The sequence below is a fragment of the Panulirus ornatus genome, chromosome 2 (genome assembly GCF_036320965.1).
Source record: "Panulirus ornatus isolate Po-2019 chromosome 2, ASM3632096v1, whole genome shotgun sequence".
NCBI lineage: Eukaryota > Metazoa > Arthropoda > Malacostraca > Decapoda > Palinuridae > Panulirus > Panulirus ornatus.
The window spans coordinates 77,363,790-77,388,585 of record NC_092225.1 but is presented as its reverse complement, the minus strand read 5'-3'; the positions used below and the strand labels follow the sequence as shown (position 1 = coordinate 77,388,585).

The 24,796-nt window shown below is 41.1% G+C and overlaps 1 protein-coding gene across 1 annotated transcript in view; it reads left to right on the top strand.

Moving 5' to 3' along the window:
• Positions 1-24,796, top strand: part of Set1 (SET domain containing 1) — a 350,690-nt gene that overhangs the window by 41,407 nt on the left and 284,487 nt on the right. The window contains 2 exon segments of the mRNA XM_071668303.1: positions 4,413-4,530; positions 20,627-20,722. Coding sequence (XP_071524404.1) covers positions 4,413-4,530; positions 20,627-20,722 — 214 coding nt within the window.

The following is a 24,796-nucleotide window of genomic DNA, read 5'->3' as shown; positions in this document are numbered from 1 at the left end:
AGTTAAGCGAAAAGTTTTGGGATAATAAGAAACTGTATGGGAAGGAGGTTTAAAAAGGCAAGAGGTGGATATAAAGAAAATATGGGAAAGAGGTTTAAAAGGCAAGAGGTGGATATAAAGAAAATATGGGAAGGAGGTTTAAAAAGGCAAGAGGTGGATATAAAGGAAGAAATGTTAATATGAGAAGTAAGGAATGGGAGTTGCTGGATCAAAAGGAGGAAGTGAAAGGAAGATGGAAAGAGTATTATGAAAAACTGATGAATGTGGGAGAAGGGAGGCAGCAGTTTTTACATGTATGGGTGTGGAGGATGGAAGGAAGAGGATACAAGTGCAAGGACATATAGGAGAAAGAGAGTTAAGAAGGGCAATAATAAGGCTGAAGGTGGGAAAGGCACCTGGAGTGGATGAGACTATGGCTGAATTGCTTAAGTATGGAGGAGAAAGTGAGATAGAGTGGATGCATCCGATATGTGAATTAGCATGGAAACAGAAGGTTGTATCTGAGAATTGGTTGAAAGCTATTATTGTTCCTTTATTCAAAGGAAAAGGTGCTAAGGATGTATGTAGCAGTTATAGAGGAATAAGTCAGTTAAGTATACCAGGAAAAGTGTATGCAAGAATGTTGATTAATAGAGTAATGGAAGTGAATGAATGCAGAATAAGTGAAGAGTAAGCGGGTTAAGGAAAGGTAGGGAATGTATGGATCAGATCTTTGTTATCAAGATGACTGTGGAAAAGTATTTAGCGAAAGGTAAGAAGTTGTATGCAGCTTTTATGGATCTGGAAATGCATATGACACAGTCAAGTGGAATGTTTTTCTGGATGTGTGAAAAATATATGGTGAAGGGGGACAACTGTTGGATGGTGTGAAAACCTTCTATAGAGGAGCAATTGCATGTGTAAGAGTGGATGGAGAGTTGATCAAAAGTTTTGGGATACATGTAGGTGTGAGGCAGGGCTGTGTGATGTATGTTTGAAGGTATAGTAGTTTCGACAGTCTTGAGTGGATGTGAGGCATGTTCTGTAGATGATGATGTGTAGAGGAGGTTGTATTCATTTGAAATGAAGTGTTTTAGGGAAATATGTGATGTGAAGTGGTTTGATTAAGTAAAAAAAGGATAAGAGAGTGGTAAAGAGACAAGAAGGGTACGGTTGAGAAAGCTGAAGAGTGTATGCTGAAATGGGTCGGTCACAAGGAGAGAATGAGTGAGGAGAGGTTGACAAAGAGGGAACAAGGAGAAGGGGGAGACCAAATTGAAGATGAATGGATGGAGTGAAAAAGATTTTGAGTAATCAGGGACGGAGCATGCAGGAGGGTGAATGGCATCCACAGGACAATGTGAATTGGAGTGATGTGGAATGTAGGGCTATCATGCTGTCAGTGCATTGAATCAGGGAATATGAAGCAACCAGGAGAAACCATATAACGGTATGTAGGTTCTTTTTGTGGTCGGGGCTGTGGTTTTGGTACATTACACCTGACAATTGGAGAATGGATGTGAGCAGTAAGGCCTTTATTTGTTTGTTCTTGGCTCTGCTTTGCTAATTTGGGAAACAGCGAGGAAGTTAACAAGAAAAACCTCTGAAGAAAGATGGAGAGACTATTCAATATTCTGCTCAAGGTAGAGCATTGATACCTAAAAAATGATTGCTTGAATGGCTTAAAAGAAAGATATTTCCAAATCAAGAAATGATGATTATGCACAAAGTGTAGTGGTAGAAGACATCATTGTGAATTAAGCGAGATATGCAATATGCAATCTTGTGGAGGCTAAGGTGAAGATTTGTATGGGTTTTCAGAAAAAAAGAGTGAATGTTGGGATGAAGAGGGTGGTGAGAGTAAGTGAGCTTGGGAAGGAGACTTGTGTGAGGAAGTACTAGGAGAGACTGAGTACAGAATGGAAAAAGGTGAGAACAATGGAAGTAAGGGGAGTGGGGGAGGAATGGGATGTATTTAGGGAATCAGTGATGGATTGCGCAAAAGATGCTTGTGGCATGAGAAGAGTGGGAGGTGGGTTGATTAGAAAGGGTAGTGAGTGGTGGGATGAAGAAGTAAGAGTATTAGTGAAAGAGAAGAGAGAGGCATTTGGACGATTTTTGCAGGGAAAAAATGCAGTTGAGTGGGAGACGTATAAAAGAAAGAGACAGGAGGTCAAGAGAAAGGTGCAAGAGGTGAAAAAAAAGGCAAATGAGAGTTGGGGTGAGAGAGTATCATTAAATTTTAGGGAGAATAAAAAGATGTCTGGAAGGAGGTAAATAAAGTGCGTAAGACAAGGGAGCAAATGGGAACTTCAGTGAAGGGCGCAAATGGGGAGGTGATAACAAGTAGTGGTGATGCGAGAAGGAGATGGAGTGAGTATTTTGAAGGTTTGTTGAATGTGTTTGATGATAGAGTGGCAGATATAGGGTGTTTTGGTCGAGGTGGTGTGCAAAGTGAGAGGGTTAGGGAAAATGATTTGGTAAACAGAGAAGAGGTAGTGAAAGCTTTGCGGAAGATGAAAGCCGGCAAGGCAGTAGGTTTGGATGGTATTGCAGTGGAATTTATTAAAAAAGGGGGTGACTGTATTGTTGACTGGTTGGTAAGGTTATTTAATGCATGTATGACTCACGGTGAGGTGCCTGAGGATTGGCGGAATGCGTGCATAGTGCCATTGTACAAAGGCAAAGGGGATAAGAGTGAGTGCTCAAATTACAGAGGTATAAGTTTGTTGAGTATTCCTGGTAAATTATATGTGAGGGTATTGATTGAGAGGGTGAAGGCATGTACAGAGCATCAGATTGGGGAAGAGCAGTGTGGTTTCAGAAGTGGTAGAGGATGTGTAGATCAGGTGTTTGCTTTGAAGAATGTATGTGAGAAATACTTAGAAAAGCAAATGGATTTGTATGTAGCATTTATGGATCTGGAGAAGGCATATGATAGAGTTGATAGAGATGCTCTGTGGAAGGTATTAAGAATATATGGTGTGGCAGGCAAGTTGTTAGAAGCAGTGAAAAGTAATTATCGAGGATGTAAGGCATGTGTACGTGTAGGAAGAGAGGAAAGTGATTGGTTCTCAGTGAATGTAGGTTTGCGGCAGGGGTGTGTGATGTCTCCATGGTTGTTTAATTTGTTTATGGATGGGGTTGTTAGGGAGGTGAATGCAAAAGTTTTGGAAAGAGGGGCAAGTATGAAGTCTGTTGGGGATGAGAGAGCTTGGGAAGTGAGTCAGTTGTTGTTCGCTGATGATACAGCGCTGGTGGCTGATTCATGTGAGAAACTGCAGAAGCTGGTGACTGAGTTTGGTAAAGTGTGTGAAAGAAGAAAGTTAAGAGTAAATGTGAATAAGAGCAAGGTTATTAGGTACAGTAGGGTTGAGGGTCAAGTCAATTGGGAGGTGAGTTTGAATGGAGAAAAACTGGAGGAAGTGAAGTGTTTTAGATATCTGGGAGTGGATCTGGCAGCGGATGGAACCATGGAAGCGAAAGTGGATCATAGGGTAGGGGAGGGGGCGAAAATTCTGGGAGCCTTGAAGAATGTGTGGAAGTCGAGAACATTATCTCGGAAAGCAAAAATGGGTATGTTTGAAGGAATAGTGGTTCCAACAATGTTGTATGGTTGCGAGGCGTGGGCTATGGATAGAGTTGTGCGCAGGGGGATGGATGTGCTGGAAATGAGATGTTTGAGGACAATGTGTGGTGTGAGGTGGCTTGATCGAGTAAGTAACGTAAGGGTAAGAGAGATGTGTGGAAATAAAAAGAGCGTGGTTGAGAGAGCAGAAGAGGGTGTTTTGAAATGGTTTGGGCACATGGAGAGAATGAGTGAGGAAAGATTGACCAAGAGGATATATGTGTCGGAGGTGGAGGGAACGAGGAGAAGAGGGAGACCAAATTGGAGGTGGAAAGATGGAGTGAAAAAGATTTTGTGTGATCGGGGCCTGAACATGCCGGAGGGTGAAAGGAGGGCAAGGAATAGAGTGAATTGGATCGATGTGGTATACTGGGGTTGACGTGCTGTCAGTGGATTGAATCGGGGCATGTGAAGTGTCTGGGGTAAACCATGGAAAGCTGTGTAGGTATGTATATTTGCGTGTGTGGACGTATGTATATACATGTGTATGGGGGTGGGTTGGGCCATTTCTTTCGTCTGTTTCCTAGCGCTACCTCGCAAACACGGGAGACAGCGACAAAGCAAAAAAAAAAAAAAAAAATGCAATAAATACTTGGCACTAACTCTGCCTCATATAAAATCTCCTTGTTTGTACTCTTAGAGGTTGATGGTCATTAAAGTTGGATCATATATGACTTATTGTCTGTAGCTTCCTTTCCTCTAGCTTTCTTCAGTTTTAGTTTGCTATGTGATGTACTGCTGATATTTCATCAGTAAGTTAAAAGAGCATGTTTCAGTCATTTATTTATTTTTTTGCATTTTTCAGATTTGAGGGTATTGTAGAAGGAGATCCCACTTATCCTCCTGTTGTGCTCCGAGATCCTCGCAAACCAAAAATATGGATTCGACCAGAGACTATGGACCTTACAGTTCCACGTTTCAAGGCAAGATATTTCCATGACATGGATTGCTTGTTAACCCAGACTATCTACACTTCTGTTGATTGATAATGGCTGATTTTGTTGAATATTATAAACTGAGATTGAGATTTTTTTTGCTTTGAGATATGAAATTAAACATTTGTATGTTATTATGCTTATATAAGGGAATGTTAACATTATATGTTTATCTTCTAGATATTTTGAAATCTTGATGCTGATAGTATTCATATCTTTGCTTTTGCATGATTTTTTTCAGTCTGGGAATTTTATGGATGATATTTGTATTCAGTTTTGTGTAGACAGCAGAAAATTGCTGATGTTACAAGCACGTGGTTAGTGACTGGGTTAAGTTCCTAGAAAACTTGCCATAATGTTATACATCATTAAATAAGCAGTTTAGGCTCTTAAGGAGAGTTTAATTCTTAGGGAAATCATTACCATATCTAACTCTTAATCATGTATTATATATGAAACAGCATAAGGACAACTTTGCATCTGTTGTATCATTCAGCTTAGACAAGGTTTATTGATTGTGGAGTGGGATAGAGTTGAGTGAGGATCACTGGGAGAGAGTTCTTACCTACCCATGAGTACCTACAGGATTTTGCAGTAATGGCAAGGCTAACACATAGTGCTCACCACATTACCTCATAGATTTCTGTAAGAGTGAGCATGTCTTAGACAAAAGGGAAGGTTGGGTGGATTGTCTATATCATGACTGCAAGAAAGCATTTGCTTGTACCACATGGGAGGCTGATTAAGAACTGGAATTCAAGCTGTAGTTGGAGGAGAGACACCCTATTTTTAGAAGATTATGGATGGGGAAGGGAACAAAAGACAATCAGAGGAGTCTTTTCCCCCTGATTTTTTTTTAACTTATTTTGGGAGGCTACAGTCAGGGGCAAAAGTCCACATCAAAGCTGACCCTAAATTTGAAAAATAGAGAGGTTAATAAAGGGAAAAAAAGAAGAGACAAGGAAAAGTGTTTACGAATTTTGGAGGAAGTGCAATACCTGTTTTTAAAATGTGCCAGTTCAAGTTATTGGGAAAAGGGACTTTAGAGGGAGAGAGTTCCAAAATTTTGGGAGGTGTATGGAGAGAAACAGATATCAAAATGGCCTCCTTGAGTTGCCTACGCCTCGAGAAATCTTGTAATGCAGCAGCTTGCCAGGAAATGCGAGATCTAGCTAGTGGGGGGGCCACACAAGCAACTTGCTCTTGGAGCAAAAACCAAAGAAATACCTAATGTAGAGGGAAACGACCAACTTGTGGCATAAGGGCAAGTGGGTCAAGTTTTGAAGTTAATCTGAGAGTTTATAGTCGGGACCACTTTGATAATTCTTCAATTAAGGATGCAGAATGAATACCCAGAAATAGTGGGAGCAGTACTTGTACAAGGACAGATCAGTCATTTGTTTATACAGAGCAAGTGTTCAGATTTTACTGTAATCCCCAAATATGTTGTTTAAAAGTGAAGAGGTAAAATCTGAAAGCATCGACGGAGGAGAAAAGTTTTAAAGAATTTTTTATCAAAGGATTTTTTGAAATGGGTTGGAGACTTTAAACTTAACCAGATTTCGTTACCCACAAAAATGTGAGTCTAAATAGGAAGTTGTGTCAAGACAAAAAGCAGATCGAGTGAGATAAAAAAGAAAAATTTAAAAGTGTGGAGGAATGCTGTTGGGTCTTTGACGGATGAGTGCATTTGGTTATTTGTAGAAGGGAAATCGTTGATCAAAAGAAAAAAAAAGTGTAGGTACAGGACAGAATCTTAAGGGACATTGTGTGAGGGAAAAAAAGGGGGGAGGGGTGATCCATCAACAACCACAGAGATAGTGGGCAAAGAGGAAGCTAAATATGATTGAGCAAAGTGAGGGGGGGGAATCCAAAAAAAGGGGAAATTTTAAAAATGAGACCCTAACCTACCTAACTTTGTCATAATTTTTGGGGTATGTAAAAAGCATCTATAAAGGTTTCCCCCAAAATCTTTCAGGATTGAGAAATAGACATTAGTAAGTGGGAAAAAGTTATCACCAGTGAATCTTCCCTAAGGAACCCAATATGGTGATCAGAGAGAAATGTGAAACAAAATATCTGAGGACAGGGGGGAGTTGAGGAGGATTAAAAGTTTTTGGGGAAAGGTGATATCAAAGCGCAGGATTATGTTAAGAGGGTTTCCTTGGTCATCCTTCTTAGGGATGAGATGTACCAATGCATGCTCCAAAGGGAAAAAGGGAAAAAGTTCTGTATTTTAACAGAAACAACAGATAAGCAAGTACATTTGCAGTAGGTGGAGGTTCCCAAGGGAAATGAAACCAGGATTCTGTTATGGGACCATTACTTTTCTTGAATGTGTAAATGATTTTCGAAAAGGTATGGATCCTCCTGAATAAGTTTTAGATGATGCAAAAGTCATGGGGAAAGTAAAAAGCAAGAAGATTGTTCAGTTAAATGGGGTTTTGGAAAAAAACTAAAAAATTGGTTTTTATACATGTTTTGATGAAAATTCAACTCAAGCAAGTGCAGGTAGTGAGGATAGGACAAAATGAAAATAAACCTCAATGTGATTGGGTTTTATAGCAGGAAATTTAAACTTCAGATTGTGTGTGTGGAAGGACTTGGGAGTCAAAAACATATGTACTTGTTGCTAGAGATTCCCTTTGGAGAATAGTAAAGGAGATAGACTGTCCCTTTTACAGTTATCAGAATAGCTTTTAGTGTGAGGATAAGCAATATTTAGCAAATTGTTCATTTCTGTTGAGATGAGGATATGTGAATCTGCACCAAAAAGAAACAAAGGTATATAGAGAAGGTCCCGAGAGGGAGACAAAAATGATCCAGAAACAAGGGACCTTAGTGAAGGGAAAGGCTATAAATTTGTTTTCCCCCCTATTTGAAAAAGAGAAGGGTGAGAGGTGCCTGATCTTAACCTTTGAGTTTTTAAAACAGGATAGGTATTGATGAGGAAAGAAACCCGGTGTTTTGGCGCGAGTGAAAACAAAGCTAAGGGTAAAGGGGAAGGTGTTTGGAAGTTTGGGGGTAAAGTCAGGGGTTAGTGAAAGGACAAAAAGCAAGGGAAGGAGTAGCACTACTCCTGAAACAGGGGTGGTGAGATATATGATACAGTGTAAGAAAGTTAAACTCTAGATTGTATGGGGAAAAATGAAAGTGGTGGAGAGAGAGGGTGATTTTTGGTGCATATGCACCCGGGCATGAGAAGAAAGATCTGGGGAGGAAGTGTTTTGGGGCGAGAGTGAGTGTGTTAGTAGTTTTGATGCCGAGACTGGTTATAGCGATGGGTGATTTGAATGCAAAGGGGGGTAATGTGGCAGTTTGGGGAAAAATTGGTATACATGGGGTGTTCAGTGTTGTAAAAGGAAATGGTGAAGAGCTTGTAGATTTATGTGGTGAAAAAGGACTGGTGATTGGGGAAAACCTGTATAAAAAGAGAGATATAATTAAATATACGTATGTAAGTAGGAGAGATGGCAGAGAGCGTTATTGGATTACGTGTTAATTGATAGGCAAGCGAGAGAGACTTTTGGAGTTAATTGCTGAGACAGGTGCAACTGAGGGGGTGTCTGTCTTATCTTGTGGGGGTGAAGGTGAAGATTTTTAGGGTTTTCAGAAAAAAAAGAGGAATGTTGGGATAAAAGAGTGGTGAGAGTAAGTGAGCTTGGGAAGGAGACTTGTGTGAGGAAGTACTAGGAGAGACTGAGTACAGAATGGAAAAAGGTGAGAACAATGGAAGTAAGGGGAGTGGGGGAGGAATGGGATGTATTTAGGGAATCAGTGATGGATTGCGCAAAAGATGCTTGTGGCATGAGAAGAGTGGGAGGTGGGTTGATTAGAAAGGGTAGTGAGTGGTGGGATGAAGAAGTAAGAGTATTAGTGAAAGAGAAGAGAGAGGCATTTGGACGATTTTTGCAGGGAAAAAATGCAGTTGAGTGGGAGACGTATAAAAGAAAGAGACAGGAGGTCAAGAGAAAGGTGCAAGAGGTGAAAAAAAGGGCAAATGAGAGTTGGGGTGAGAGAGTATCATTAAATTTTAGGGAGAATAAAAAGATGTCTGGAAGGAGGTAAATAAAGTGCGTAAGACAAGGGAGCAAATGGGAACTTCAGTGAAGGGCGCAAATGGGGAGGTGATAACAAGTAGTGGTGATGCGAGAAGGAGATGGAGTGAGTATTTTGAAGGTTTGTTGAATGTGTTTGATGATAGAGTGGCAGATATAGGGTGTTTTGGTCGAGGTGGTGTGCAAAGTGAGAGGGTTAGGGAAAATGATTTGGTAAACAGAGAAGAGGTAGTGAAAGCTTTGCGGAAGATGAAAGCCGGCAAGGCAGCAGGTTTGGATGGTATTGCAGTGGAATTTATTAAAAAAGGGGGTGACTGTATTGTTGACTGGTTGGTAAGGTTATTTAATGCATGTATGACTCACGGTGAGGTGCCTGAGGATTGGCAGAATGCGTGCATAGTGCCATTGTACAAAGGCAAAGGGGATAAGAGTGAGTGCTCAAATTACAGAGGTATAAGTTTGTTGAGTATTCCTGGTAAATTATATGGGAGGGTATTGATTGAGAGGGTGAAGGCATGTACAGAGCATCAGATTGGGGAAGAGCAGTGTGGTTTCAGAAGTGGTAGAGGATGTGTAGATCAGGTGTTTGCTTTGAAGAATGTATGTGAGAAATACTTAGAAAAGCAAATGGATTTGTATGTAGCATTTATGGATCTGGAGAAGGCATATGATAGAGTTGATAGAGATGCTCTGTGGAAGGTATTAAGAATATATGGTGTGGCAGGCAAGTTGTTAGAAGCAGTGAAAAGTAATTATCGAGGATGTAAGGCATGTGTACGTGTAGGAAGAGAGGAAAGTGATTGGTTCTCAGTGAATGTAGGTTTGCGGCAGGGGTGTGTGATGTCTCCATGGTTGTTTAATTTGTTTATGGATGGGGTTGTTAGGGAGGTAAATGCAAGAGTTTTGGAAAGAGGGGCAAGTATGAAGTCTGTTGGGGATGAGAGAGCTTGGGAAGTGAGTCAGTTGTTGTTCGCTGATGATACAGCGCTGGTGGCTGATTCATGTGAGAAACTGCAGAAGCTGGTGACTGAGTTTGGTAAAGTGTGTGAAAGAAGAAAGTTAAGAGTAAATGTGAATAAGAGCAAGGTTATTAGGTACAGTAGGGTTGAGGGTCAAGTCAATTGGGAGGTGAGTTTGAATGGAGAAAAACTGGAGGAAGTGAAGTGTTTTAGATATCTGGGAGTGGATCTGGCAGCGGATGGAACCATGGAAGCGAAAGTGGATCATAGGGTAGGGGAGGGGGCGAAAATTCTGGGAGCCTTGAAGAATGTGTGGAAGTCGAGAACATTATCTCGGAAAGCAAAAATGGGTATGTTTGAAGGAATAGTGGTTCCAACAATGTTGTATGGTTGCGAGGCGTGGGCTATGGATAGAGTTGTGCGCAGGGGGATGGATGTGCTGGAAATGAGATGTTTGAGGACAATGTGTGGTGTGAGGTGGCTTGATCGAGTAAGTAACGTAAGGGTAAGAGAGATGTGTGGAAATAAAAAGAGCGTGGTTGATAGAGCAGAAGAGGGTGTTTTGAAATGGTTTGGGCACATGGAGAGAATGAGTGAGGAAAGATTGACCAAGAGGATATATGTGTCGGAGGTGGAGGGAACAAGGAGAAGAGGGAGACCAAATTGGAGGTGGAAAGATGGAGTGAAAAAGATTTTGTGTGATCGGGGCCTGAACATGCCGGAGGGTGAAAGGAGGGCAAGGAATAGAGTGAATTGGATCGATGTGGTATACTGGGGTTGACGTGCTGTCAGTGGATTGAATCGGGGCATGTGAAGTGTCTGGGGTAAACCATGGAAAGCTGTGTAGGTATGTATATTTGCGTGTGTGGACGTATGTATATACATGTGTATGGGGGTGGGTTGGGCCATTTCTTTCGTCTGTTTCCTTGCGCTACCTCGCAAACGCGGGAGACAGCGACAAAGCAAAAAAAAAAAAAAAAAAATGCAATAAATACTTGGCACTAACTCTGCCTCATATAAAATCTCCTTGTTTGTACTCTTAGAGGTTGATGGTCATTAAAGTTGGATCATATATGACTTATTGTCTGTAGCTTCCTTTCCTCTAGCTTTCTTCAGTTTTAGTTTGCTATGTGATGTACTGCTGATATTTCATCAGTAAGTTAAAAGAGCATGTTTCAGTCATTTATTTATTTTTTTGCATTTTTCAGATTTGAGGGTATTGTAGAAGGAGATCCCACTTATCCTCCTGTTGTGCTCCGAGATCCTCGCAAACCAAAAATATGGATTCGACCAGAGACTATGGACCTTACAGTTCCACGTTTCAAGGCAAGATATTTCCATGACATGGATTGCTTGTTAACCCAGACTATCTACACTTCTGTTGATTGATAGTGGCTGATTTTGTTGAATATTATAAACTGAGATTGAGATTTTTTTTGCTTTGAGATATGAAATTAAACATTTGTATGTTATTATGCTTATATAAGGGAATGTTAACATTATATGTTTATCTTCTAGATATTTTGAAATCTTGATGCTGATAGTATTCATATCTTTGCTTTTGCATGATTTTTTTCAGTCTGGGAATTTTATGGATGATATTTGTATTCAGTTTTGTGTAGACAGCAGAAAATTGCTGATGTTACAAGCACGTGGTTAGTGACTGGGTTAAGTTCCTAGAAAACTTGCCATAATGTTATACATCATTAAATAAGCAGTTTAGGCTCTTAAGGAGAGTTTAATTCTTAGGGAAATCATTACCATATCTAACTCTTAATCATGTATTATATATGAAACAGCATAAGGACAACTTTGCATCTGTTGTATCATTCAGCTTAGACAAGGTTTATTGATTGTGGAGTGGGATAGAGTTGAGTGAGGATCACTGGGAGAGAGTTCTTACCTACCCATGAGTACCTACAGGATTTTGCAGTAATGGCAAGGCTAACACATAGTGCTCACCACATTACCTCATAGATTTCTGTAAGAGTGAGCATGTCTTAGACAAAAGGGAAGGTTGGGTGGATTGTCTGTATCATGACTGCAAGAAAGCATTTGCTTGTACCACATGGGAGGCTGATTAAGAACTGGAATTCAAGCTGTAGTTGGAGGGAGAGACACCCTATAGTTAGAAGATTATGGATGGGGAAGGGAACAAAAGACACATCAGAGGAGTCTTTTCCCCCTGATTTTTTTCTAACTTATGTTGGAGGCCACAGTCATGGGCAAAAGTCCACATCAAAGCTGAGCCTGAATTGAAATATAGAGAGGTTAATGAAATGGAAAAAGAAGAGACACAAGGAAAAGTGTTTACGAATTTTGGAGGAAGTGCAATACCTGTCTTTAAAATGTGCCAGATCATAGTTATTAGGAAAGACATTAGAGGGAGAGAGTTCCAAAATTTGGAGGTGTATGGAGAGAAACAGATATCAGAATGGCCCATCCTTGAGTTGCCTACAGCCTCGCAGTAATCTTGTAATGCAGCAGCTTGCCAGGTAATGCGAGATCTAGCTAGTGGTGGGGCCACACAAGCAACTTGCTCTTGGGAGCAAAAACCAAAGTAATACCTAATGTAGAGGGAAAACGAGCCAACATTGTGGCATAAGGCAAGTGGGTCAAGTTTTGAAGTTAATCTGAGAGTTTATAAGTCAGACCACTTTAGACTCAATTCTATCAATTAAGGATGCAGAACTCGAATACCCCAGAAATATGTGGGAGCAGTACTCTGTACAAGGACAGATCAGTCATTTGTTTAAACAGAGCAAGTGTTCAGATTTTACTGTAATACCAAATATGTTGATTAAGTGAAGAGGTAGAATCATGAAAGCATCGACGGAGAGAGAAAAGTTTTAAAGAATTTTTTATCAAAGGATTGTTAGAAACTGGGTCTTGGAGACATTAAACTTAACCAGATTTCGTCTACCCCACTAAATGTGAGTCTAAATAGGAAGTTGTGTCAAGACAAGAAGCAGATCGAGTGAGATAAGAAGAAGAATTGAAAGATGTGGAGGAATGCTGTGCTGGGTCATTGACGGATGAGTGCATTTGGTTATTTGTAGAAGGGAAATCGTTGATCAAAAGAAGAAAAAGTGTAGGTGACAGGACAGAATCTTAAGGGACATTGCTGCTGATGGAGAAAGGGGGAGAGGCTGATCCATCAACAACCACAGAGATAGATAGGGCAAAGAGGAAGCTAAATATGATTGAGCAAAGTGAGGGAGGGAATCCAAAAGAAGGGAAATTTGAAATGAGACCCTAACCTAACCTAACTTTGTCATAATCTTTGGGTATGTCAAAAGCATCTATAAAGGATTCCCCAAAATCTTTCAGGATTGATGACAACTAGACATTAGTAAGATAGGAAAAGTTATCACCAGTGAATCTTGCCTGAAGGAAGCCAATACTGGTGATCAGAGAGAAGACTGTGAAACAAAATATCTGAGGACATGGGGAGTTGAGGAGTGATTCAAAGATTTTGGAAATGGTAGATATCAAAGCAGCAGGATTATAGTTAAGAGGGTTTCCATTGGTCATCCTTCTTAGGGATGAGATGTACCAATGCATGCTCCTAAGAAGAAGGAAAAGTTCTGTATTTTAACAGAAACAACAGATAAGCAAGTACAGTTGCAAGTAGGTGGAGGTTACCAATGGAATGACCAAGGATTCTGTTATGGGACCATTACTTTTCTTGAACTGTGTGAATGATTTTCGTAAAGGTATGGATTCCTACCTGAATAAGTTTTCAGATGATGCAAAAGTCATGACGGAAGTGAAAAGCAAGAATGATTGCTTCAGCTTACATGAGGTTTTGGAAGAAACTACAAAATTGGTTTTATACATGATTGATGAAATTCAACTCAAGCAAGTGCAGAGTAGTGAGGATAGGACAAAATGAAAATAAACCTCAATGTGATTGTTATATAGCAGGAAATAAGCTTCAAGATTGTGTGTGTGAGAAGGACTTGGGAGTCAAAATCATATGTACTTGTTGCTAGAGACTTCCATTCGGAGAATAGTAAAGGAGATAGACTGTCCTTTGACAGTTATCAGAATAGCTTTCTAGTGTGAGGATAAGCAACTATTCAGCAAGTTGTTCATATTCTGTTGAGATGAGGATATGTGAATCTGCACCAAAAAGAAACAAAGAGTATATAGAGAAGGTCCAGAGAAGGGAGACAAAGATGATACCAGAAACAAGGGACCTTAGTGACAGGGAAAGGCTATAAATTTGTCCACCCTATTTGAAGAGAGAAGGGTGAGAGGTGACCTGATCTTAACCTTTGAGTTTTTAAAACAGAGATAGGTAGTATGTATGAGGAAAGAAACCTGGATGTTTTGGCGCTGAGTGAAACAAAGCTCAAGGGTAAAGGGGAAGAGTGGTTTGGGAATGTCTTGGGAGTAAAGTCAGGGGTTAGTGAAAGGACAAGAGCAAGGGAAGGAGTAGCACTACTCCTGAAACAGGAGTGGTGAGAGTATATGATACAGTGTAAGAAAGTAAACTCTAGATTGATATGGGTAAAACTGAAAGTGGATGGAGAGAGATGGGTGATTATTGGTGCATATGCACCTGGGCATGAGAAGAAAGATCATGAGAGGCAAGTGTTTTGGGAGCAGATGAGTGAGTGTGTTAGTAGTTTTGATGCACGAGACTGGATTATAGCGATGGGTGATTTGAATGCAAAGGTGAGTAATGTGGCAGTTGAGGGAATAATTGGTATACATGGGGTGTTCAGTGTTGTAAATGGAAATGGTGAAGAGCTTGTAGATTTATGTGGTGAAAAAGGACTGGTGATTGGGAATACCTGGTATAAAAAGAGAGATATATATAAGTATACGTATGTAAGTAGGAGAGATGGCCAGAGAGCGTTATTGGATTACGTGTTAATTGATAGGCAAGCGAGAGAGACTTTTGGATGTTAATGTGCTGAGACAGGTGCAACTGCAGGGATGTCTGATCATTATCTTGTGGAGGTGAAGGTGAAGATTTGTAGAGGTTTTCAGAAAAGAAGAGAGAATGTTGGGATGAAGAGAGTGGTGAGAGTAAGTGAGCTTGGGAAGGAGACTTGTGTGAGGAAGTACCAGGAGAGACTGAGAACAGAACGGAAAAAGGTGAGAACAAAGGAGGTAAGGGGAGTGGGGGAGGAATGGGATGTATTTAGGGAAGCAGTGATGTCTTGCGCAAAAGATACTTGTGGCATGAGAAGCGTGGGAGGTGGGCAGATTAGAGAGAGTAGTGAGTGGTGGGATGAAGAAGTAAGATTATTAGTGAAAGAGAAGAGAGAGGCATTTGGACGATTTTTGCAGGGAAAAAATGCAAATGAGTGGGAGATGTATAAAAGAAAGAGGCAGGAGGTCAAGAGAAAGGTGCAAGAGGTGAAAAAGAGGGCAAATGAGAGTTGTGGTGAGAGAGTATCATTAAATTTTAGGGAGAATAAAAATATGTTTTGGAAGGAGGTGAATAAAGTGCATAAGACAAGGGAACAAATGGGAACTTCAGTGAAGGGGCTAATGGGGAGGTGATAACAAGTAGTGGTGATGTGAGAAGGAGATGGAGTGAGTATTTTGAAGGTTTGTTGAATGTGGTTGAGGATAAGAGTGGCAGATATAGGGTGTTTTGGTCAAGGTGGTGTGCAAAGTGAGAGGGTTAGGGAAAATGATTTGATAAACAGAGAAGAGGTAGTAAAAGCTTTGGGGAAGATGAAAGCTGGATGGTATTGCAGTGGAATTTATTAAAAAAGGGGTGACTGTATTGTTGACTGGTTGGTAAGGTTATTTAATGTATGTGTGATTCATGGTGAGGTGCCTGAGGATTGGCAGAATGCTTACATAGTTCCATTGTACAAAGGCAAAGGGGATAAAAGTGAGTGCTTAAATTACAGAGATATAAGTTTGTTGAGTATTCCTGGTAAATTATTTGGGAGGGTATTGATTGAGAGGGTGAAGGCATGTACAGAGCATCAGATTGGGGAAGAGCAGTGTGGTTTCAGAAGTGGTAGAGGATGTGTGGATCAGGTGTTTGCTTTGAAGAATGTATGTGAGAAATACTTAGAAAAGCAAATGGATTTGTATGTAGCCTTTATGGATCTGGAGAAGGCATATGATAGAGTAAATAGAGATGCTCTGTGGAAGGTATTAAGAATATATGGTGTGGGAGGCAAGTTTTTAGAAGCAGTGAAAATTTTTATCGAGGATGTAAGGCATGTGTACGTGTAGGAAGAGAGGAAAGTGATTGGTTCTCAGTGATCGTTGGTTTGCAGCAGGGGTGTGTGATGTCTCCATGGTTGTTTAATTTGTTTATGGATGGGGTTTTTAGGGAGGTGAATGCAAGAGTTTTGGAAAGAGGGGTAAGTATGCAGTCTGTTGGGGATGAGAGAGCTTTACTGAGTTTGGGAAAGTGTGTGAAAGAAGAAAGCTGAGAGTAAATGTAAATAAGAGCAGGATTATTAGGTACAGTAGGGTTGAGGGACAAGTCAATTGGGAGGTAAGTTTGAATGGAGAAAAACTGGAGGAAGTGAAGTGTTTTAGATCTCTGGGAGTGGATCTGGCAGCAGATGGAACCATGGAAGCGGAAGTGAATCATAGGGTGGGGGAGGGGGCGAAAGTTCTGGGAGCGTTGAAGAATGTGTGGAAGTCAAGAACATTATCTCAGAAAGCAAAAATGGCTATGTTTGAAGGAATAGTGGTTCCAACAATGCTGTATGATTGCGAGGCGTGGGCTATGGATAGAGTTGTGCGGAGGAGGGTGGATGTGCTGGAAATGAGATGTTTGAGGACAATATGTGGTGTGAGGTGGTTTGATGGAGTAAGTAATGTAAGGGTAAGAGAGGTGTGTGGTAATAAAAAGAGTGTGGTTGAGAGAGCAGAAGAGGGTGTTTTGAAATGGTTTGGTTGAATGGAGAGAATGAGTGAGGAAAGATTGACCAAGAGGATATATGTATCAGAGGTGAAGGGAACGAGGAGAAGTGGGAGACCAAATTGGAGGTGGAAAGATGGAGTTAAAAAGATTTTGAGTGATCGGGGCCTGAACATGCAGGAGGGTGAAAGGTGTGCAAGGAATAGAGTGAATTGGATCGATGTGGTATACCGGAGTTGACATGCTGTCAGTGGATTGAATCAGGGCATGTGAAGCGTCTGGGGTAAACCATGGAAAGTTCTGTGAGGCCTGGATGTGGAAAGGGAGCTGTGGTTTCGGGCATTATTACATGACAGCTAGAGACTGAGTGTGAACGAATGGGGCCTTTGTTGTCTTTTTCTAGCGCTACCTCGCACACATGAGGGGGGAGGGGTTTGTTATTCCATGTGTAGCGAGGTGGCGATGGGAATAAATACAGACAGACAGTATGAATTATGTACATGTGTATATATGTATATGTCTGTGTGTGTATATACATGTGTACATTGAGATGTATAGGTATGTATATTTGCGTGTGTGGACGTGTATGTATATACATGTGTATGTGGGTGGGTTGGGCCATTCTTTCGTCTGTTTCCTTGCGCTACCTCGCTAACGTGGGAGACAGCGACAAAGCAAAATAGATAAATAAATAGATAAAAGAGAAAACAGAAAGTGTCAAGTGGGGAGTGCTCATCCTCCTCAAAGGCTCAGATTTTGGTGTCTGAATATGTGTGGATGTAACCAAAATGAGAAGAAAGGAGAGATAGGTAGCATGTTTGAGGAAAGAAACCTGAATGTCTTGGCTCTGAGTGAAACAAAGGGTAAAGGGGAAGAGTGATTTGGGAAAGTCTTTGGAGTAAAGTCAGGGGATGGTGAGAGGACAAAAGCTAAGGAAGGAGTAGCTTTGCTTATGAAGCCGGAGTTGCGGGAGTGTGTGATAGAGTGTAAGAAATAGATTCTGGATTGATGTGGGTAAAATTGACAGTGGATGGATAGAGATGGGTGATTATTGGTGCTTTTGTACCTGGTCATGAGAAGAAAGATCATGAGATGCAAGCATATTGGGAGCAGCTGCATGAGTGTTTCAGCAGCTTTGATGCATGAGTCTGGGTTTTAGTGATGGTTGATTTAAATGCAAAAGTGAGTAATGTGGCAGTTAAGGGTATAATTGGTGTACATTGGGTATTCAGTGTTGTGAATGCAAATGGTGAAGAGCTTGTGGATTTGTGTGCTGAAGAAAGACTGGTGAATGGGAATACCTGGTTTAAAAAGAGAGAGACACATAGTTATATGTATGTGAGTAGGAGAGATGGTCAAAGGGCATTATTGCATTACGTTTAAATTGATAGGCATGTAAAAGAGAGACTTTTGGATGTTGATTTGCTGAGAGGGACAGCTGGAGGGATGTCTGATCACTATCTTGTGGAGGCAGAAGAGAAGATTTGTAGAGGTTTTGAAAAGAGAAGAGAGAAAATTGGCGAGAAAATAGTGGTGAGAGTAAGTGAGCTTGGAAAGGAGACTTAAATGAGGAATTACCAGGAGAGATTGAGTGTAGCATGGCAAAAGGTGAGAGCGATTGACATGAGGGAAGTGGGTGAGGAATGGGATGTATTTAGGGAAGCACTGATGGCATGTGCAGAAGATGCATGTAGCATGAGAAAGGTGGGAGGTGGGCAGATTAGATAGGGTAGTGAGTGGTGGGATGAAGAAGTAAGATTGTTAGTGAAAGAGAAAAAAGAGGCATTTGGATGATACTTGCAAGGAAGGAGTGGAAATGAATGGGAGTTTTATAAAAGAAAGTGGCAGGAGGTCAAGAGAAAGGTGCAAGGGTTGAAAAGGAGGGTAAATGAGAGTTGAGGTGAGAGAATATCATTAGAATTTAGGGAGAATAGAAAGATGTTTTGGGAGGAGGTAAATAATGTGCATAAGACAAGAGAACAAATGGGAACATCGATGAAGGGGGCAAGTGGGGAAATGATAACAGTTAGTGATGAAGTGAGAAGGATATGGAGTGAGCATTTTGAAGTTTTGTTGAATGTGTTTAATGATAGAGTGGCAGACATAGGGTGTTTTGGTGAGGGTAGGGTGCAAAGTGAGAGGACCAGTGAGAATGGTATGGTTATGCAGATATAGGGTGTTTTGGTCGGGGTAGGGTGCAAAGTGAGAGGACCAGTGAGAATGGTTTGGTTAAGAGAAAAGAGGTAGTAAAAGCTTTGTGTGGGATGAAATCTGGAAAGGCAGCGGGTTTGGATGGTGTTGCTGTAGAATTTATTGAGAAAGGAGGTGATTGTGATGTTGATTGGTTGGTAAGGACATTCATTTTATGTATGGATCATGGTGAAATGCCTGAGGATTGGCAGAATGCATGCATAGTGCCATTGTACAAAAGGCAAAGGGGATAAAGTTGAGTGTTCAAACTACAGAGGCATAAGTTTGTTGAGTATTCCTGGAAAATTATATGGGAGGGTATTGATTGAGAGGGTGAAGGCATGTACAGAGTATCAGACTAGGGAAGAGCACTGTGGTTTAAGAAGTGGTAGAGAATGTCTGGACCAGGTGTTTTCTTTGAAGAATGTGTATGAGAAATACTTCAAATAATAGATGTATTTGGATGTAGCATTTATGGATCTGGAGAAGGCATATGATAGGGTTGATAGAGATTTTTGTGGAGGGTCTTGAGAGTATATGGTGTGAGGGGTAAGTTGCTAGAAGCAGTGAAAAGTTTTTAACCAAGAATGTAGGGAGAGAGGAGAGTGATTGGTTCCCAGTGAAGGTTGGTCTGCGGCAGAGGTGTGTGATGTCCCCATGGTTATTTAACTTGTTTATGGATGGGATGGTTAGGGAGGTAAATGCAAGTTTTGGAGAGAGGGGCAAGTATGCAATCTGTTGGGGATGAGAGGGCCTGGGAAGTGAGAAAGTTGTTGGTCACTGATGATACAGCTCTAGTTGCTGATTTGTGTGAGAAACTGCATTAGTTGGTGACTGAGTTTGGAAAAGTCTGTGAAAGGAAAAAGTTGAGAGTAAATGTAAATAAGAGCAAGGTGTTAGGTTCAGTAGGGTAGAGGGACAAGTTAATTGGGATGTATGTTTGAATGGAGAGAAATTGGAGGAAGTGAAGTGTTTTAGATATCTGGGAGTAGACTTAGCAGTGGATGGAACCATGGAAGCGGAAGTGAGCCATGGGGGTGGGGGATGGGACGAAGGTTCTAGGAGCGATGAAGAATGTGTGGAAGGAGAGAACTTTATCTCGAGAGCAAAAATGGTTATGTTTGAAGGAATAGTAGTTCCTACATTGTTACATGGTTGCGAGGCATGGGTTATAGATAGGGTTGTACAGAGGAGGGTGGATGTGTTGGAAATGAGATGTTTGAGGTGGTTTGATCGAGTAAGTAATGCAAGGGTAGGAGAGATGTGTGGTAATAAAAAGATTGTGGTTGAGAGTAAGCAGAAGAGAGTGTATTGAAATGGTTTGGACATATGGATAGAATGAGTGAGGAGAGATTGACAAAGAGGATACATATGTCAGAGGTGGAAGGAACAAGGAGAAGCAGGAGACCAAATTGAAGGTGGAAGTATGTAGTGAAAAAAGATTTTGAGTGGTCGATGCCTGAACATACAGTAGGGTGAGAGGCGTGCCAGGAATAGAGTGAGAGTGAATTGGAACGATGTGGTATACCGGGGTCAACGTGCTGTCAGTGGATTGAACCAGGGAATGTGAAGTGTCTTGGGTAAACCACCCCTGGATGTGGATAGGGAGGTGTGGTTTTGGTGCATGGCCTGGATGTGGATAGGGAGGTGTGGTTTTCGTGCATTACACATGACAGTTAGAGGCTGAGTGTGAATGAATGTGGCCTTTTTTGTCTTTTTCTGTTGCTACCTCGCTGAATGGAGGGGATGCTATTTCCTGTGTGGTGAAGTAGTGACAGGAATGGATGATGGCAAGCAACTATGAATATGTACATATGTATATATGTATATGTCTCTGTATGCATGTGTATGTATATGTTGATATGTTTATGTATGTATATGTGCGTATATGGGCATCTATGTATATATTTATATATATATGTATATGAGTGGATGGGCCCTTCTTTGTCTGTTTCCTGGCACTACCTTGCTGATGCAGGAAACAGCGATTATGATAAGATAAATGATAATATATTTTTTTCCAGATTGATTCTGATTATGTTGGTCCACCTCCTCCTTTAGAAGTCACCATCTTTAATATCAATGATAACATTGATCGGCAGTTCCTTCATAACGAAATTGTGAGTTTACAGTATCCTCATGTTCATTTCTATGTATCTGAAATATAATTCTAATTCACAGATAATCTGTTCATTTCTATGTATCTGAAATATAATTCTAATTCACATGTAATCTAAGTTTTTATGTAATGCCTTTGCATTAACAGTAGGAAGTAATTACTTCTGCAGGAGGAGACCAACATTTGAAATAAAAACATTTCATGAGGAATATAATCACCAAAGAGCCTGCTGTATGAGAGTGAACTATCAGTGAATTTGATATATGAGAGTTAGATTTCTGTATGATAGTTATCATTAACTCCATTCTGAATTTCATGAGGTGGATCAGAAGCATACAGCCTCTGATTTCCCTCATACAAATACTAACCAGTGCTCAATACGTTGAAATGAACTTGAAACTTAGTGCTTTCAGCACCTCTTACATTTTCATTTTTCACTCAAGGATGATTGATCATATATCACCAAAAACTTCATTCATCAACAAAAACTTCATTCACACCACATCTATATGCAGAGTATCTCTACTACATATGATTAGAAGTCATTCCTCTGGCATTTTCTTTTAGATATTCCTAGTCTTGTCAGTAACCTTATTATGTCTGTCCATTTATTCCCCAATCTGTATCTGTAATTCTTACCTTCAACTGTGATACTGCAGATCATCTCATTATTATATTTTATATGATTATTAGACCATGGACTACTCTGTGGGTCTTGGCTATGGATGGTTGGCTCTAGCTTTGCGACAGTATATGTAGCGGAAGATTGCAAATGTAGCTGTTTTGATTTTTCCAGACAGCCTCATTAGGAGAGGAGGATCAGTTGGAAATAAAAGAAGTACATAATTTAGGTAGTAGATAGTAGTCAGTAACTTACAAGAGAGTTGATACTGATTAAGGTTCAGGAGGAGTATTAACAGCAGTGTGATGATTGCACGCATGGCGCTCAAACCTGGTTAGCACCTGCGATGGGTCGGGTCTCGCACCCTCTGCTGCTGTACCACAGGTCAGCAGATGGGTAACTAGTGGATCCCGACTCCTCTCTGGCAGTGACTACATTAGAGTTGTCCAAGTGCAATCAGCAACACTCTCTACCCCCACCAGGGTTAAAAGAGGCCGACCCAACATCTCCAGCCTCTGTGACACGTCACAAGCCTGGGATGCTTAGGTATATTGCTCTGGTATGCCCATGTACCCATGGGGGAAGAATGAAATGGCATGATAATATCAGTGCCCTTTAGGCCGGGCAGATGACGCAAAAGGGTTACGAGGTGGTATGCAAGCCTCGTATTCCTATTGGAGGATCCTTCCGGAAGCCGGACTTTGTGGCTTCCAGAGGGTCAGAGGCCTGCATTATAGATATACAGGTCTCTGGAGTCTGCTTCGTGCTCTCAACTGCTCATGAGCATAAGTGCAGCTACTATGGTACCCCAGAAGTCCTTAGGGGCGTATGGGAACTAACTGGGAAAGACACCGTGCACATAACATCCCCCACCTTAAATTGGCAAGGTGCATGGTGTCAAGACAGCACAAGTGCTCTCTGAGGGTTAGAGCTTTCAAACTGGGACCTGGAGGTGTGCTCTTTGCTCCATGAAAGCTCTAACCTAAACCCATACCCTTTACAGGATGTGGTCCAAGAGCACAAGCTGATAATCAGTAGCCCGCTGTGTACATCTGCTGTTGGCCCTTGGGCTGGTGAGCATGTCTCCCCTTTTGTGTGCTCTTGGTTGACAGTTGGATGTCTGTCACCCCAAGGTTCATTGGTGGGTACCCATTCCCGAAGGCGGTTCTGTTTGTCGGGGGTGTAGGCATCTTGGCAGGATTGCTTGCTGTTCCTGTCTGACAGGACGCATTGGGCGGTATTTGTGCTGGAGACTGCTTTGTTGTATTGCATGGAAAGTAAGGTAGGTAGTCCGAACCACTTTTCTTTCTACCAAACTCGTTCTTCCTTATACCTATGCTATCAGCGATCTGGCCTATTATCTTCCTCTTGTCCTAACACACATTTCCGAATAACACCGCTCTTCTTTCACTATCTACACATGTAAATACAAGTAACAAGTTTTTATAGTTATTTTTACTTATCCATATTTAAACCGAGGTAGGAAGCAGTGCAAATACACGTAATTGGCAATAAAGAGAGAAATGGCTGTCACGACCCTGTTCTTGGTCCTGGTTTGGTCTTCCCTTTCTGTCATGAATATGCCTGAGTTTCTGGAACTCACTCAACCATCAGAAATTTTTTTCTTCTCACACATAACACTTGACATCTTATTATTTACGTGATTAGTTATCCTAAATTTCATATTTATTTTTATCCCTGGCTTATCACCTGCTTATCACATGTGTGTCTTAAAAAGCAACTAAGAGGGGCCGGAACCCATCCCCTCCTTGTATTATCTCTCTCCAAAAATAGTAATAGAAGGAAAGGCTTAACATGGATTTCTCCTTCAAAGCTTATCCTGGTTTGTCTGAATGTGCATGGATGTAACTAGGATGAGAAGAAAAGAGAAAGATATGCTGTGTTTGATGAGAGGAACCAAGATGTTTTGGTCCAAAGTCAGACTGTGTTAAAGGGGAAGGGGTTAGAATATCTAGGGAATGATAGTTTGGGATTATTGTGAGGACAAGAGCAAAAGAAGGGGTAGCACTTCTGATGAAGGAGGAGCTGTAGGACTGTGTTAACCTTTATTCAGTGTCTGACAAAGATTGATGACCCTCTTTTGAATAGCAGCCAACAGCAATTAATGTTCTAATTTTTGCAGTAGCACTTCTGGTAAAGGAGGAGCTATAGGACTATTTTAACCTTTAAACAGTAGCTGACAAAGATTGATGACCCTTATTTTGAAAAGCAGGCAACAGAAGTTGTAGTTCTAGTTTTTTCCACTTCTGTGTGAATATCCAGCTGAATTATTGTATTATTAGTAGTCAACAGAGGTCTCTTCCATTAATAGGAAAGCATAGAAAAGAATTTTGCTATTCATAGTGCCTCAACATCCACTATTATAATGCTCTGCTGTCCACTTATAGGATGTGATACTTGATGCCCTGCTAAAGATATGTACATCTTTGGTTGATCTAGATTATTAGGAGAAACATTAATGACATGTATCAGTTGGTGAAACGTGAATAAGAATTACTTGAGAGACGTATGATCAATATGATTTACATATGATCAGTAGATGCAGTTCCAGTGCTGTGCTTGTGTATGAAATATGTCTGTGCATGAAATCAGAGTAAGTTTTTGGTATAAAGAAGGAAATAAATCCTTCCGTGTCCTCCCTGCTCTTGTCAGCCAATACCCTTCATGCTGAGTATTAGTTGGAATTATAGCTGGAAGTGGATTTAGCAGTGGATGGAACCATGGAAGCAGAAGCGAATCACAGGGTGGGGGAGGGGGCAAGGGCGAAGGTTCTGGGAGCGTTGATGAATGTGTGGAAGGCGAGAATGGTATCTTGGAAAGCAAAAATGGGTATGTTTGAAGGAATAGTGGTTCCAATGATATTATATGGGTGTGAGGCATGGGCTATAGATAAGGTTGTGTGGAGGAGGATGGATGTGTTGGAAATGAAATGCTTGAGGATAATATGTGGTGTGAGGTGGTTTGACCGAGTAAGTAATGAAAGGGTAAGAGAGATGTGTGGTAATAAAAAGAGTGTGGTTGGGAGAGCAGAAGAGGCTGTATTGAAATGGCTTGGTCACATGGAGAGAATGAGTGAGGAAAGATTGACAAAGAGGATATATATGTCAGAGTTGGAGGGAACGAGGAGAAGGGGGAGACCATATTGGAGGTGGAAGGATGGAGTGAAAACGATTTTGAGCAGCCAGTGCCTGAACATACAGGAGGGTGAAAGGGGTGCAAGGAATAGAGAGAATTGGAACGATGTGGTATACCAGGGTTGACGTGCTGTCTGTGGATCGAACCAGGGCATGTGAAGCATCTGACGTAAGCCATGGAAAGTTTTGTGGGGCCTGGAGAGGCTGATTGTGGACGAATGTGGCCTTTGTTGTCTTTTCCTAGCGCTACTTTGCATGAATGCTGGGGGAGGGGGGTGTCATTTCATGTGTGGTGGTG